General features: G+C 47.3%; 1 protein-coding gene across 2 annotated transcripts in view; it reads left to right on the forward strand.

Moving 5' to 3' along the window:
• The first annotated feature begins 2657 nt into the window (after positions 1 to 2657).
• CERS2 (ceramide synthase 2) overlaps positions 2658 to 16097 on the forward strand; it is a 52873-nt gene continuing 39433 nt past the window's right edge. The window contains exon 1 of one of the 2 annotated variants that reach the window (XM_044991606.1): positions 2658 to 2796. Coding sequence is in view for 1 of the 2 variants with exons in the window: in XM_044991605.1 (XP_044847540.1) it covers positions 3564 to 3574 (11 nt within the window). In the remaining variant the exon portion in view is untranslated. Of the gene's footprint in view, positions 2797 to 3453; positions 3575 to 16097 lie in introns of those variants that run through there. The other variant, XM_044991605.1, reaches the window with a different exon arrangement.

Below are 16097 nucleotides of genomic sequence, written 5' to 3' on the forward strand. Positions count from 1 at the left end.
CCTGCCACTCTTGCATCATGTTGGTGAGATGCTCAAGCCCTGTGTCTCCTCCAGGCAATGCAACAGCACCCGCAGAGAAGAAGCTCAAAGGAGCAGACTCTAAAAAGCTAATGCATCTGGTGACACAGAGATGGAATCTAGAGTCTTTCCCATCAGCCAGACTTACTGACAAGACTTCCCCGGCGGCTCTTGCCAGCTCCAGGGGCAGAGTTAAGGTTGCGAGGCAGGGCTGGTGTGCACCTCGGTGTGCACCCAAGGAGCAGGATGGGTCGGGGATTCTGAGGGGGGGCAGTCAGGGGACAGGAAGTGGGTGGGGGTCGGATCAGGGGCAGGGCGAGGCTGTTTGGGGAGGCACAGCCTTCCCTATCCTAAAACTCATTCAGCAGTTTGAGGCTTGCAGGCAGCTATTTAACACAAAGAGCCAAGCTGTTATCTTTTCCCTTAGGGCTACCATCCCTTTCACTTCTCGAATGTCAAATTATAGTCTACATTTAATTTCAGTGCCATAGGGAGATTCACGTCAGGGGCAGGTAGCGTCATTTAAAATTAGCCACTTTAGATTAACAGTGATAGAGCCAAGAGAGCCACGGGGGAGGGATCACATGAGAAGAGCAATATCCTACACCACCTACCTCCTTCCCAACCCTACCAAGGGAGACCCTACTCCCCTGCATTCCCCGAGGCGCCAGAGGGGTTAATTCAGTGGTTCTCAAACTTTTGTCCTGGTGACCCCTTTCACATAGCTAACCTCTGAGTGTGACCCCCCCTTATAAATTAAAAACACTTTTTTATATATTTAACATTATTATAAATGCTGGAGGCAAAGCAGGGTTTGAGGTGGAGGCTGACAGCTCGCGACCCCCAGTAATAACCTTGTGACCCCCTGAGGGGTCCCGACCCCCAGTTTGAGACCCCCTGGGTTAATTTAATTTTAGCACCCTGTGTTCATTCACATGCATGTGCTATTTTGAGCATTTCAGTTTTCACAACATAGGCTCATCCCAGATTCTGGAACAAGCTCAAATGCTCAGTTCGTGGAGTATGTACATAAGCTATACTAAAGACAAACCCACAGTAACCATCTCCAATTTGTGAGGGACCCCATGAAGCCAGTCTCTAGGAAACAGATAAATTCATGGAGGTTAAGTCCATTAATGGCTATTAGCCAGGATGGGTAAGGAATGGTGTCCCTAGCCTCTGTTTGTCAGAGGGTGGAGATGGATGGCAGGAGAGAGATCACTTGATCATTACCTGATAGGTTCACTCCCTCTGGGGCACTTGGCATTGGCCACTGTCGGTAGACAGATACTGGGCTGGATGGACCTTTGGTCTGACCCAGTATGGTCATTCTTATGTTTTTATGTTCTAACCTAAATGAACCCAAAGTTATGGAGACAGATATGAGTCAAGGAAGCCAGCAGAGTATCAGAAACCTGGAAAAGTCTCTGACTGGATGGGCTCAGGCATTTGGTCACAAGCTGAGGTGGTTCAAAAGTTTTGGATTTTTTAAAGTAGAATTTTATTGTTTCTTTAAACAATCAAACACAGCAAGCAGCAAATATTTGGCCACACACTTCTGAAACCCCAAAACATGTTCAGGTTTTGGCAGACTAATTTCAGCTTTTCAATTAAAAAAAAAAACCTCAACAAATTTTGAAGGAAAGCAGACACTGTCCGTGATTTTTTTCTGCTTTTTAAAAACCCTTAGTTTTCGATCCAAAAAAAGTTTTGACAGAAAATATTTGTCCAACCCTTTTAATGAGCTTTAGTGCCTTTTAGCACTAGCTGATACTGAGAACCAGTGATATTTTGTAAAGGTGACTTGAAAAGAAGTTTTCTCAAAACTGGGTTTGTGCTAAGATATGAAAGGTTTTTAAATGTTTATTTTTCCCATGGCCGCCCAGCTGGGGGGGGGGGGCAATTTGCCCTGGGCTCTGCAGGGGCCCCCATGAGAATATAGAATTCTATAGTATTGCAACTTTTTTTTATGGAAGGGCCCCCCAAAATTGCTTTGCCCCAGGCCCCCTGAATCCTCTGGGCAGCCCTGCTATTGATCCTCATACTCCTCATCTCTCTATTATCCCTGTATCTACCGATCCTCATACACCTCATCTCTCTACTGATCTCTGTATCCATCTCTCTACTGATCCCTGTATCTATCGATCCTCATCTTTCTATTGATCCCTGTATCTATCGATCCTCATACTCCTCATCTCTCTATTGATCCCTGTATCTATCGCTCCTCATCTTTCTATTGATCCCTGTATCTATTGATCCTCATACTCCTCCTCTCTCTATTGATCCCTGTATCTATTGAGCCTCGTATCTATCTATCCAGCTATCTGCGTATCTCTTTCTCTGTCTCTATTGATCCCGATACTGATTTATCGATCCCTGTTATCAGTTGATCCCCGCGTCTATCCATGTATCCCCCCCCCGTCCCCTCTCCCGCCTCAGCCTGCTTCCTCCAGCCCCGCGAGCCCCGCCCCCCGAGGAGCGGCCGCGCGCCGGCGGCAGTGTGGGGCGTGGCCTCTGGCCGGAGCCGCCCCTCCCCAACGGCCCCGCCCTTGCTCCCGGCGGCGGCGGCTGCTGAGGCCTCGCGCGGCCGATCCGTTTCTCCGCGGTCGACTGCTGGGGCTTGACCAGGCTCTCGCGCGGCGGGCGGCGGCGGCGGCGGCGGGGCACGTCACTTGGGCAGGGCGCGCGTTGCCCGGCGCCTGGCAGGGGCGGGAGTTGGACAGAGAGGCGCAGGCGAGAGGCCGCAGGGAGCCCGCTCCCCCTCCAGCTCTTCCACAGGTGAGTGTCGGGGGGGGGCGGTTGGCTGGCAGCGCCGCCTGAGGGGAAGCGACTTGCGGCTTTGGCCGAGCGTTGGCTGCAGGGTGGGGTCTCGCCAGGCGGCTGCTGCTCCCCGCCCCAGCGGCCCGAGAGAGGGAGAGGAAAACAACGGGCCCCCGCTAGGGGGCGCGTGCAAGGGGGGCTGGGGAGCCCCCCCTTCGATAGGGGGGGGGCTGGGGAGTTCTCGATTTCTCCCTCTCCTCTGTGTGTGGAAGTAACTTTTAAAATGGGGGGGTGGTTTCTGCCGCTCTCCCCCGCCCCCCTCCCTTGCCGTGACTCATGGATTCAAACGGGCTTTGGTGCATTTCGGCCAGTGTCCACCCCCCTGAAGATTTACAAGAAACTGATTCACCGGGGGGGGGAGGGGAGTCATTTTGCAGTCGGTCCCTCTCCGCCTATTGCCTTTGATGGCGCCTGGGCTTGAAACGGTCAAAGAAAGCGTTAATTCCCCCCCCCCTCCTCCTGCCCTTCTCCTTTATCTCTTCCACGCCCTGGTCTTCACTTTGGCGGGGTGGGTTTTGCAAAGTTTGTTTGCCGAGGAGGGGGAGGGGGGGATCCATCGGCTCTCCCGTTTGCAAAAAGCGGAGAGGCTGGAGGCGTTTGCAAGGCAAAAGCTGGGAGCCTGGCGGGGTTACGTGGGCCGGCCAGCGCCACTTCTGAGCCCGCGGGGTGTGGAAGGCCGTTCACGCTCTTCTTAACATGAGGCAGTGCAACGGGCTGGGTGGATCATGCACCGAAAGTAAGTTGGAGGAGCCGCTGTTATCCCACTGTTGATAAAGTAGCTCCCCTCCCTTCCCCCCGCGTGGTGGGTAGTGCCTTATGGAGTTTGGACGATGCGGTTTGTGCGATATAATTATTTCCCAAGTATTCTACCGTCTCTTCCCCACCGTACTCCCTACATTTGGGGTACATGCTTTCGACGTTTATAAAGATTTTATTCATTTGCTTCCTGTGTGTGTGGGGGGGACCTGCCCTGCCCTGCCCTGCCCTGTCCAGCCCTCAATCTTGTCACTGTGGTGAGTTTGAGACCTTTCCAAAGCACACGATTTTGCAGAACGCTTAGTGTAACTGGGAAGGTTTGCAGGGAGCATGTTTTCCGAGGCCTCAATTACCGGAGTTTATCTTGTTTTGACTCTTCAGATGTTAAACAGCACATATCTCTGCCGAGTCTCTTTATTTTTTTTAAGCTCCTGGGCTGCTGACTTCCCACTTTCTGAATTCCAGGAGCCATACTGTGACTTGCCAGTTAACGGGTCTGAGTCAAAGCGGATTGTAGTCTGTGGAAAAGATTCCATATCATGCATTAAGTTCTGGATAAATGTTCCTCTTCAGACACCCCATGTTTCGGGGGGATTGAATCAGAGAGGACGTGGACTTTTATGGGGCTTAAGGGGATGGAAAAATGCAAATTTAATAGCATCTGGGCTCCTAACTCTCCTGGGGTACTCTGAAAACCCCACTTTTATGTGGCTCAAGAAAGACCACACAGCAAGTTAGACGCCAGGGAAATTCCTGGCTCTCAGCCCCATGCTTCATCTGTGAGTACATTCTAGCATTCAGTAAAATAGGTTTCATTATACAGAATATGAGGCTGCCTTCCAAAGTAAGATAGCCGGATCTCTGGGCTCTCTTAAACAGAACGAAAGACTCTGTTTGTAATGTTCATTGATTCAGCAATACAGGTTCTCAATTACCATATTTTTTGGGTGGGGGGAGGGAAGAAAGGGGACAGGAGCCCAGTGTGTCAGAACCCTTGTTGACTCTGATTGCACGAAACGGGACAGTCAGAATCTGCAATAACTTTCCTTATGGCACAAGATCAGGAAATAATTTAACAATCTAGGAATAACTTGAGAGAAAAGATGGCCCCATAGTCAGGACACTAATCTGTGACTTGGGAGATCGGTTTAATTCCCTGCCCTGCCGCAGACTTCCTCTGTAATCTTGGGCATGTCACTTAGGAAATCAAGGTAAGTTAAAAGCCTAAATACATTTGAGCATCTGGGCCTTAGTTCATCTGTGCCTGAGGGTCCCCAACTGTAAAATGGGGGTGATCCTTCCTCACAGAAGGTTTGGGAGGATAAATATGGTAAAGATTGTGAGGGGCTCAGATACTACAATAATGGGGGCCAGCTAAGGACCATAAGGTAGAATGTCAAGTATCAGAGGGGTAGCCGTGTTAGTCTGGATCTGTAAAAAGCAACAGTCCTGTGGCACCTTATAGACTAACAGATGTATTGGAGCATAAGCTTTCGTGGGTGAATACTCACTTCGTCTGACAAAGTGAGTATTCACCCACGAAAGCTTATGCTCCAATACATCTGTTAGTCTATAAGGTAGAATGTGTAACCTGCTTGATGCTATAATGTAATTCTTGGGCACCTTTTAAAATTAGCCTACTCTGTACAGAAATAAGTCAGTGAATTTCTGGTCAAAGGAGGCGTGTTGATAGCTGTGTTAAAGGGGGTATGTTTCTACCTTTGAGATAAAGGTCTCGCCTCTAATCTTGTTTTAACCAGGGTCATCCTAGTTCTAGTTTATATTTACTGGGGAGCCTGAATCTTTGGCCTTGTTCATGGTGGCTTCAGCTGACAACCCTGGCGCTGAGCAAACCAAAACACTTTAAAAGCAAAAGTTTCTGATTCCAAGTTCATCCCAAAACAACCCTCCTCTCCATTCCCATCTAGATGGATTAATTCCAAGGAGCATTATTTATACAGCAAATCTTGCAAGGCTCTCAGTGGAAAATGATGCTTGATTTACTCTTTCCTCTGTCATCATAACTGGAATTATAAATATTCCCCCTTAAAAAAAATATAACAACTTGGCTGAGTGAGCAGAATCTTGTGGGGGCACATGCAGCACCTGGCACTTCGCAGAGATAATTTAAAGAAGTGTTTTCTGCCACAAAGAGCTTTCAGTCTGATGCAAATGTAGGATGTAGTATTATTACCACTTCTGTCTCTTGCTTGTGCTTTGACCTGATCTTTTGGTCTCTGTTGAGCAGATGGTTCCCTGCACCCATGTGGAACCACATTTTTGGGCTGGGATTTGCGTGGAGAGGTCAGATTGCAAGATTGGCGGGGGAGTTGTGAGCTATTCCTGAACACCCAGTTAGCCAAACATTGTTAATCCAGGCATTTTCCCTCCCCCTTCCCTAGCTCTGTGATTTGAAGTGCTGGACAATCCAGACTCAACTCCTTCAGGTTAATTATTCACATCAGTGGAGAGTTTCTTATGAGCTATCTATTTTTGAGTGTAGATTTCCCCCTTTTCCTCTCCTCCTCCCCAAATGGCTGGTGATTTTTTTTTGTGATGCTTCTGTTTTTGTGTGCCCAACTTGAAACACCTTGGGCCAGATCCTCAGCTGGTGTAAACTGTCATAGCTCCATTGTGGCTAAGGCAGGTACTTGAGACTCTTTGAAATTCAAACCCCTTTTAGAGCGCTTTGAGTTCGGTCCCACAAAATGACTCATTGCTTTTGAAAATCGTGGCTTTGTTATTTTTAAGCCAGCAGTAGCAAAGCAGAAGTTGCCCAGATGTAATGTGTTAACTATGAAGACAAAAATACTCTATTCTCAATAAATCCTTATCTGTCACTCAGAAACTATAGGATGTCAGATGGGTTGAAAGAATTTTAAGAGTATTGACCTGTCATCACTACTGCTCCATGTGTGTATGTTTACATAGGCTGGTCTGTTTCACTTTTGTTTTTAGTTACTTTCACTTTCTGGTTCTCATGCCCCTTAGACAGCTGTTTGGTTGGATTTTCTGAAGATACCCAGAAATCCATGTGTGGTTTTTCAAAAGCACTCAAGGCCCTGATCCTATAAACCCTTACACACAAACTAAACTTTTTACTGTTATGAATAGTCCCATGAATGTGTTTTAAAAAATATGAAATGAAATCGGGAGGCAAATAAACAGAACTCAACACTTAGATTTCAGAGTGCTTTGCAAAGGAGGTATCATTATACAGACAGGGAAACTGAGGCACACAGCTGGGTAGTGACTTGCCTGAGTCACCCAGCAAATCAGTGGCATAGCCAGGACTAGAACAAAGTCTCCTGAGTTCCAGTCCGGTGACCTACCCAGTAGGCTGCACTGTTGGGTTCTGTTTATTTGCCTTCTGTGGTGTGTGTGGTGTATTTTGTTTTTGTTTTGCCATTCGGGGTCATGTTTTCAAGCTTTTTTCTGCAACCACAAGGGCTAGAAGTGATAGATTCTCATGTAACCTCCTGACTACAGGACCAGGGGCTTTTTTAACAACAATTATCACAAGACTCATGATTCAAATGGCAAGAATAGGCAACACTTCTTTGCAAATAAATCATATTTCTCCCTTCTAACCTTCTGAAAGCCTTCTCCAAATAACTGAAAAAACCATGTGTGTATTTTTATGTATGTATATTTAAAAAAAAAATGGAAATTGTGGAGGTAATGAAACAAACTCCACTGCTTAATCACTGCTCCATTGTAACCCCACCCTGATCTCTTATCTGTATGGTTGTCTACTTAAATCAGGATGCCTTCAAGTGAGGGCAGAGGTGTTGGCATCTTAATACTGCAGAGCACATGAGATGCCTTCTGGTGCTGTGTAAATAATAATGCCACTTTAAAAAAAACAACAAACCTGCTAACCCTACATTTGGAGACTAATCTTAAATTGATGATGTCCCTTTAACTCTGAGGAGCATCACTGCCAATGCTACAGATTTCCCTGGTTTTGGGGATCACAAGCACATAATCTCATTCATTCATTTTTTCTTTTAAATTAAAAAAAAATATCATGGAATTAGTTAAACAAAACCCAAACTACTTGAGTAAATTCCAGATGCAGCTGATAAGCTTTTTCATAGCCTGCAGCTGCGTGTCTGCCTCTGTTTAGATCTCTGAATCCAGCTCTCTGCTCAGTTAGTTGCTTACATTCTTTGACTGCCAAAAATCTCTTTTCTTAATGGTCTGGCTCTCTCTAGCTCATCAGCCAGTGAGCTGCACAGTTCTCCATCAGAGTGGCTTTGTGGTCTAGTGCAGGGGTCCCCAACCCCCGGTCCGCGGCCCGGTACCGGTCCGCGGCCTCTTAGAAACTGGGCCGCGAACCGACCCAGTGGAGCTTCCGCAGGCATGCCTGCGGGAGGTCCAGCTGAGCCGCGGGACGAGCGCTCCCTTCGCAGTCGTGCCTGCGGGAGGTCCGCTGCTCCCGGGGCTCAGCTGGAGCCGGTGGACCTCCCGCAGGTGTGCCTGCGGAAGCTCCAGCTGAGCCCCGGGAGCCGCGGACCGCAAGCAGGAACGCATGCGGAGGGACCGCTCGTCCCGCGGCTCAGCTGGACCTCCCGCAGGCATGCCTGCGGAGGGTCCGGCAAACGAAACCGGTCCCTGGACCCAAAAAGGTTGGGGACCCCTGGTCTAGTGGGTAGGGCACCAACCCCTGAGACTTGGGAGACCTTGGTTTTCTTCCCAGCTCTGCCACTGATTTCCTGTTTGACCTTGTGATTGCCTTTTCTGGGCCTCTCTTTTCCATTCCCACCCATTGTCTGTCTGCCTAGTTTTTGTTTGTTAGGCCCTGATCCTGCAAATGCTTCTTATGTGCCTAACGGTGACTCATGGAGGTAAAATTAAACGTGCATAAGTGCTGGTAGGATCGGGGCTTTACGCTGTAAAACAGGGATGATGATCAGTCCTTGTCTGTCTGGTCTGTTTAGATTGGGGGTTCTTTACAGGCAGGGTGTGGTCCTCACACAGTCTGTGCAATGCCCAGTGTGACAGGGCCTTGATCAGGGTCTCAATGTGCTGCTGTGACACACTGAAGCAACAATGAGGATGCTATTTTGGCAATGAGTTTATCAATCGGTTTATTCTTGATTAGCATAGGATGGAGGTTTTTTTGTAGACTAGTTTAGGTAGCCAGTCCAAGCATCTGAGTTCTGTGGTTTTGTGCTTATGACCATGTGCTGATGTGAAGCAGTCATAATTCTCCTATTTTATTATTTGCATCATAACAGCCCCTAGAAGCCCCAACTGGATCAGGACCCCATTGTGATCGGTACTATACATAGAATCACAGGACTGGAAGGGACCTCAAGAGGTCTTTTAGTCCAGTCCCCTGTACTCAAGGCAGGACTCAATATTATCTAGACCATCGCTGACAGGTGTTTGTCTAACCTGCTCATAAAAATATCCAGTGATGGAGATTCCGCAACCTCCCTAGGGAATTTATTCCAGTGCTTAATTACCCTGACAGGAAGTTTTTCCAATGTCCAACCTAAATCGCCCTTGCTACAATTTAAGTTAGTTGCTTCTTGTCCTATCCTCAGAAGTTAAGAATATATTTTTCTATTTCCTCCTTCTAACAACCTTTTGTGTACTTAGACTGTTCCCCCCCCCCCCAGTCTTCTGCAGACTAAACACACCCAAACTCTAAACCAACCCAACATGCCTGTAGTGCGACAAAGTCCTTGGCCTGAATTCCTTAGACAAAGGTGGGAGAAAGTTTCTCTTCTAAAGGAAAAAGGATAGTTATTTCTGAGGTAAGAGAGGCTAAGTGACTTGGGCTGACAATTGGACTTGGGTCTTGCGAGTTCCTGTCTGGTGCCTGAACCATTTGCTGCCCAAACTTTTGGAAATGTCTTATCAGCCAGGTGTGGTAGTGGGACAATTGGAATGGACCAGAGCCATTCAATGGTTAGATGTTTATCTTTTAAAAACACCCCAAGCCTTGTTCAAATGGGAATTAATTCGGGGCAGTTCTTGGGCCTGTGCTATTCAGGGGGCCAGACTAGATGATCACAATCTTAGAATCTATGAATCTATAAATGAAAAATGAGCTGAAAAGCATATTAACTGACTTAATGATGCTGCTTTAGTCATCCCATCCCTAAAATGGACCGCAGCACTCGTTAATCCTTGCACTCCCCTGAGCTAAAGGGATTGGCAGAAGAGTAACTGAGGGATTGATTTCCCTTCCCCCCGCAGAGGCTCTTTCTTTAAATATATTTTGTAAGTAGCTTTTTAAAAAAAAAAAAAATTATGTTAGCGATCTAGGGAATCTCACACAGTGTTCATTAAAAACTAAAATACTTCTGATGAGCTGTACGGGTTAGTGAACAAACCAAGCAATAAGGAAGGAGGAGATCAAAAGTACCCCAGGGAGGTAGGGACCCAAGTCGTATTGACTTTGAATGGCACTTGTGCACCTAAAAATCCCTTTGATGCTTCTGGAAAAGCTCCCTTTACATAGTTGTTCATAGGATGAGAGGCCCTGTGGCCTGGTATGTAGGATACTAGACTGGGACGTGGAGCCCTGAGTTCTATTCCCAACTCTGCCACTGGCCGGCTGGGGGTCTTTGGACAACTCACTTCCCGTCTCTGTGTCTGTTTCCCTGTGCGTTGAATGGGGAGACAGGGATACTGACCTCCCCTGTAAAGTGCTTTGAGATCTAGAGATGAAGGGAGTGATGTGTAGTGATTAGAGCCATTTGAGAGATGAGACTCCTGGGTTCTCTGTTTCAGTCACCGAGTTGGGTATGCGACATCAGACAGGTCACTTCCCCTTCTTGGTGAGAGGCAGCCCCTGTCCCAAAAAGCTTTTACTCTAACCCATCTATAGAGAGAAGATAATGCTCACCCACCTTCCTCTACTAAACCAGACCATAGTCTGTTGGGCGCAGCAGTGGGCTGGGTGCCAGGACCCCCTGAGTTCTAATCCTGGCTTGGCCACTGATTTGCTGGGTGACCTTGAGCAAGTTGCTTCCCTGCTCTGGGCCTCCATTTCCCCCATCTGTAAAATGGGGGTAATGGGATTTTCCTTCCACATGAGGGAGTTGTGAGGCCAAATCAATGTTAAGCTCTTTGGGGGTAGGCAACCTATGGCACGCGTTCCAGAGGCAGCACACAAGCTGATTTTTCAGTGGTACTCATGCTGCCCGGTTCCGGTCTGGGGGGGCTCTGCATTTTAATTTAATTTTAAATGAAGCTTTTAAAACATTTTGAAACCTTATTTACTTTACATACAACAATAGTTTAGTTTTCTATTATAGACTTATAGAAAGGAGACTTTCTAAAAACATTAACATGTATTACTGGCACGCAAAACCTTAAATTAGAGTGAATAAATGAAGACTCGGCACAGCACTTCAGAAGGGTTGCCAACCCCTGCTCTAATGCAAGGTGTTAGGGGAATAGGGCTGTAGCATCATGGGGCACCTACCTGCCCTTTGTGCCTTTGACAGTCATCAAATCATAGAAATGCAGGGCTAGATGGGACCTTGAGAGGTCATTTGGTCCAGTCCCCTGCGCTGAGGCAGGCCAAGTAAGCCTACAGAATCCCTGACAGGTGTTTGTCTAACCTGATTTTAAAAACCTCTAATGACAGGGGTTCCACATTCCTGTTGGTAACCTGTTCTGGTGCTTAACTATGCTAATAGTTGGGACATTTTCCCTCCATTGCACCCCAGATGGTCTCAGCTGACATATGGCAGCTTTGATCCATGCCAGCTACAGCCCTTGCTCCCGTTTGTTTTAGCAGCAGCATGGATTTCTTGCTCTTCTTTTCCCTCCCTCTTCCTTACAAATCTTCCTTACTTAGCAAAGCTTCAAGACTGAAGAGGAGGGTGAGGAGACAGGCAAATAGAAACCAAGTTCCCTGGAAGAAGTGTCACTCCCTCCCCCGCAGTCTATTGAATCTTTAAGTAGACAAACTAATATTAGCTCTGGCACGGGGCAGGGCAGACCTCCCTGAGCCAGCAGGTCAATCAGGGGGCTTGGCGCACTCATCCCCTGTTTCACTGAAAGTAAAGTATTGATTGTACAGCGAAGATGCCAGAGGCACTGATTTCCCAAGGCTGGAGGGTCATGCCAGTGGGGGCCTGTTCTTGGTTGTCATTCAAACCTGTAATTCTGGACGTCAAGATCCTTTCACAGGACAGCTCTGCTCCTCCCCTCTCGCCCATCCTCTCTCTGCAGCCTGATGGATAGGGCCTCAGGAGACCTGGGTTCTGTTCGCAGCTCTACCGCAGGCCTGCTGGGTGACCGTGGGCAAGTTGCTTCCCCTTCCAGTGCCTCGGTTTCCCAATCTATACGATGGGGATAATGAGACTGACCATTTGTGTAAAGTGCTTTGAGATCTCCAGATGAAAATCGGTAGGCAAGAGCTAGAGCGGTGTATATACACAACCCTCCAGCTCTTATCTAGTGCTTTTTCCTCTGGAGAGCTAAAAACACTTTACAAATATATAACATTCCATTGGTGTTTAGAGGCTGCAACTGAGATGTGGCCCCATCATTTTAGATGTGGTGCATTCACATAAGGTAAGTCTGCACTGCAATAAAAGACCTGCCGCTGGTAGGTGTTTGTTTGGGCTTGGGCTGGAGCCCGGGATCTGGGACCCACCCCTTACAGCGGGTTTTCCGAGCCCAGGGTTCACCCCAAGCCAGAACGTCTACGCTGCTATTTTTTAGCCTCACAGCCCAAGCCCATGTTGACCTAGGTTCTGAGACTCTGGGTTTTTTTATTGCAGTGTAGATGAACCCTCTAGGGGATGGTCCCTGCTCCAAACAGCCAACCATCTAGTGGATGTGAAGTGGGAGGGGAAATGGAGAGACTTGCCGAAGGTCAGGGCTGTGATGGTCCTATTAAATCTGTATTAGTGCAATGGGTTACATACCCTACCTGCTCTGCATCTTGCACCTGAGCTGGGATCTTATCCCTCCCCTCGCTCTGGGTGCTACAGGATTACATCTCCCCTGGTTGTATTTTGATTTGTACTGTGGTAGTCCCGTAAGTGCCCTTTTGTGCCTCAGCTCAGAGATTATGGATTTAAGTGGGATGGGGTCTTTGCACTGGCTTTTTGCAAGGGGAGGATCTAATTTTCAGAGGTGCTGTGTCCCTGCAGCTCCCAGTGACTGCTGTAAATCAGTCTGCTGATTTAGGTGCCTCCTGTTAGGTCCCTGATTCTGGAAATCTCAACCCTGAACTGAGGAAAATCTGGACCCTGGTCTAGTTCCCTGATCCTCAGCTCTGGTTTCAGTCATCCAATGTCCTTTACTTAGTGAAACCTGAGAGTGCGGCCTGTTTGTGTTAGTGCCTAATCCTGCTTTGTGGGATTGTTTTCCTTCTTCTTTGTCCTCCTGGTTCCTCTGCAGCAGGGGGAGGGTGGCCAGCATAGCTGTATACCCAGCACTGCCTTCCCTAGGAAGGCTGAAGCCTGGGAATTTAGCCTCTGTGGAAGTGAGGATGTGCTAATGTCACCCAGGCATAGAGCAGACAAGTGCTACTGCTCTGCTAAACCTCAGCCAGCAGCACTCCTTGCTCTTCCATCCCTGTCTACACACTCCCACATCACTGCTGCTTCAATCCTAACTTGCAGCCTCTACTGCCATTCCTGCCCTGAATTCCCCCACCCCTCAGCTCTGTCAATGTTGTAGAAGTGCATGTAACTACAGTGGCATCATAGAGTATTGGGCTGGCGGTACAAGATGGGAATTCTACAACAAGTGGGAATACGAATGAATTGCCAAGAGGAGTACAAAGGAATAGCACAAGCATGTAGGGTCAAAATCAGAAAGGCTAAGGCACAAAATGAGTTCTGCTTAACAAGGGGCATAAAAGGCAATAAGAGGTTATTTAAATACATTAGGAGCAAGAGAAAGGTGGATGAAAGCATAGATTCTCTACTTAGCAGGGAAGGAGAGCTAATAACGGACGATATCAAGAGGGCTGAGGTGTTTAATGTCTATTTTGCTTCAGTCTTCACTAGAAAAGTATATTGTAATTGTAACCAGATAGTTAACACAATTAATATTAGCAACAAGGGGGAGGGAACGCAAGCCAAAATAAGGAAATAGCAGGTTAAAAAGTATTTAGGAAAGTTAGATATATTCGAGGCAGCAGGGCCTGATGAAGTTCATAGTAGGGTATTTCAGGAACAGTCTCAGAGCCATTAGCAATTATCTTCCAGAACTCATGGAGTAGGGGTGAGGTGTGAATGGACTCAAGAAGGGAAAACAAAAAGGGAACAAAGACGACCTGGGGAATTATAGATGAGTCAGCCAAACTTGGATACCTGGAAAGATACTGGAACAAACTATTAATCAGTTTGTAAGCACCTGGAGGATAATAGGGTGATGATTAATAGCCAACGTGGAATTGTCAAGAACAGATTAGGGTTACTGGCCTAGTAGATAGGGGAGAAGCAGTAGATGTGACGTATCTTGATTTTTAGTAAGGCCTTTGACACAGGCCTACATGACAGTCTCAGTAGCAAACTAGGGAAATGTGGTCTAGATGAAATGACTATAAGGTGCATTTTGTAACTGGCAAAATGATTCCTCTAACAAACAACATGAGGCCTATCGCCTGCTTAAAGCCAAAGTCCAAAGGCGGCTTCGTGACATCAAAGACAAGTGGTGACAAGAGAAGGCCTCTGAGATCTAGGGTTTCATAGACTAGGATGACTTGAGAAGCTTCTTTCAAGCAACAAAAGCTATATATGGGCCAAGCTCCAAAGGCCCAATCCCCTTACATTCTCAGGATGGCTCCACCCTTCTCAAGGACAATGCAGCCATTAAACAACTCTGGAAGGAGCACTTTGAGAGCCTACTGAACCGCGAATCCACGGTCTCTGAAGACACCATCGAGTTTATTCCACTACGCTCAGCAATGGAACACCTTGCTGATCCCCCATCTTTCGGAGGAAGTCTGGCATGCCATCACCCAGACAAAAAATCACAAGGCACCAGGCCCAGACAGCATCGCAGCTGAAGTTTTTAAAGCTGATGAAACAATGCTCCAGCACAGACTTTGCTAACTCCTTGACAAAATCTGGACCTGCAAAGAAATTCCACCTGACTTTAAGAACGCCAACATTGTTACAATATTCAAGAAAGGGGACATATCTTTGTGTGGGAACTACAGCAGTATTGCTCTCCTCTCAATTGCAGGGAAGATTCTTGCCCAGATCCTACTAACCTATCTCCATCCCCTTGCCGAGGAATTCCTCCCCGAATCACAGTGTGGCTTCAGGCCATCCCGAGCCACAACTTACATGATCTTTGTAGCACGACAGATTCAGGAGAAGTGCAGAGAGCAACACCAGGAACTGTTTATGGCATTCATCGACCTAACCAGGGCCTTTGACTCTATCAATCATGATGCCCTATGGACGGTGCTGTGTAGGTTTTGGCCACAGAAATTCATTTCCATCAACAGACTACTCCATGATGAGATGACTGCCACCATTTTGTGCAACAGCTCAGAGACCGAACCATTCACCATTTGCACTGGTGTCAAGCAGGGCTGTGTCATTGCTCCAACCCTCTTCTCTATTTACCTTGCTGTGATCCTGATTCTCATTTGCGACCGCCTTCCTGACAGAAACTGGATTGAGTATCATATGGATGGCTAACTCCTGAATCTTCGATGTCTCCAAACAAAATCTAAAATCTCAAAAATTGGCATCTCTGACCTTCAGTATGCAGATGACTGTGTCATTCTTGAACACACAAAGGCCGATCTGCAAAGCACCCTAAATCTTTTTGCAGATGCCTATCACAGTCTGCATCTCTTTCTTTCTCAACAGTGGGGAAACCAAGGTACTTTACCAGCTCTCACCTGCACAAACTAGTCTTTATACTCCACAAATCACCATCAGCAGAGAACCTCTAGAAAATGTGGACTATTTGCCATACCTTGGCAGCCACCTCTCCCAAACAGCCAGCATTGACACAGACATTGAATACAAGATCGACTGTGCCAGTACATCTTTTGGAAGACTACTCAAACAAGTCTTCAGTGGTAGGGATCAAGGTACCAATATCTTGGTGTACAAGGCAGTTGTCACCCCCACCCTTCTCTATGGATGTTAGACCTGGTAACCTACAGATGACATCTCAAGCGGCTGGAGTGGTTCCAGCAACTCTGCCTCAGGAAGATTCTCAGCATCAACGGGGAAGACCAACGCACTAACATCAGCGTTCTCTCTGCAGCCAACATCAGCAGTATAGAAGCACAGGTCATGAAATAACTCAGCTGGGCTGGCCACAGTGTATATATGCCTGACGCTCACCTCCTGAAGCAAGTACTCCTCTCTCAGTTAAGTCAGGGAAGAAGGGCTTGCGGAGGGCAGCGAATGAGTTTTTAAGACCTACTGAAAGTACATCTTAAAAAGGTAGGCATCAACCCAACAAACTGGGAGGACTCAGCACAGCGCAGAACAGAACACAGTGATGCCACTGATCACTTTGAGGAGAACAGACGTGCTCATGAG

The sequence above is a fragment of the Mauremys mutica genome, chromosome 17 (assembly GCF_020497125.1).
Source record: "Mauremys mutica isolate MM-2020 ecotype Southern chromosome 17, ASM2049712v1, whole genome shotgun sequence".
Lineage (NCBI taxonomy): Eukaryota > Metazoa > Chordata > Testudines > Geoemydidae > Mauremys > Mauremys mutica.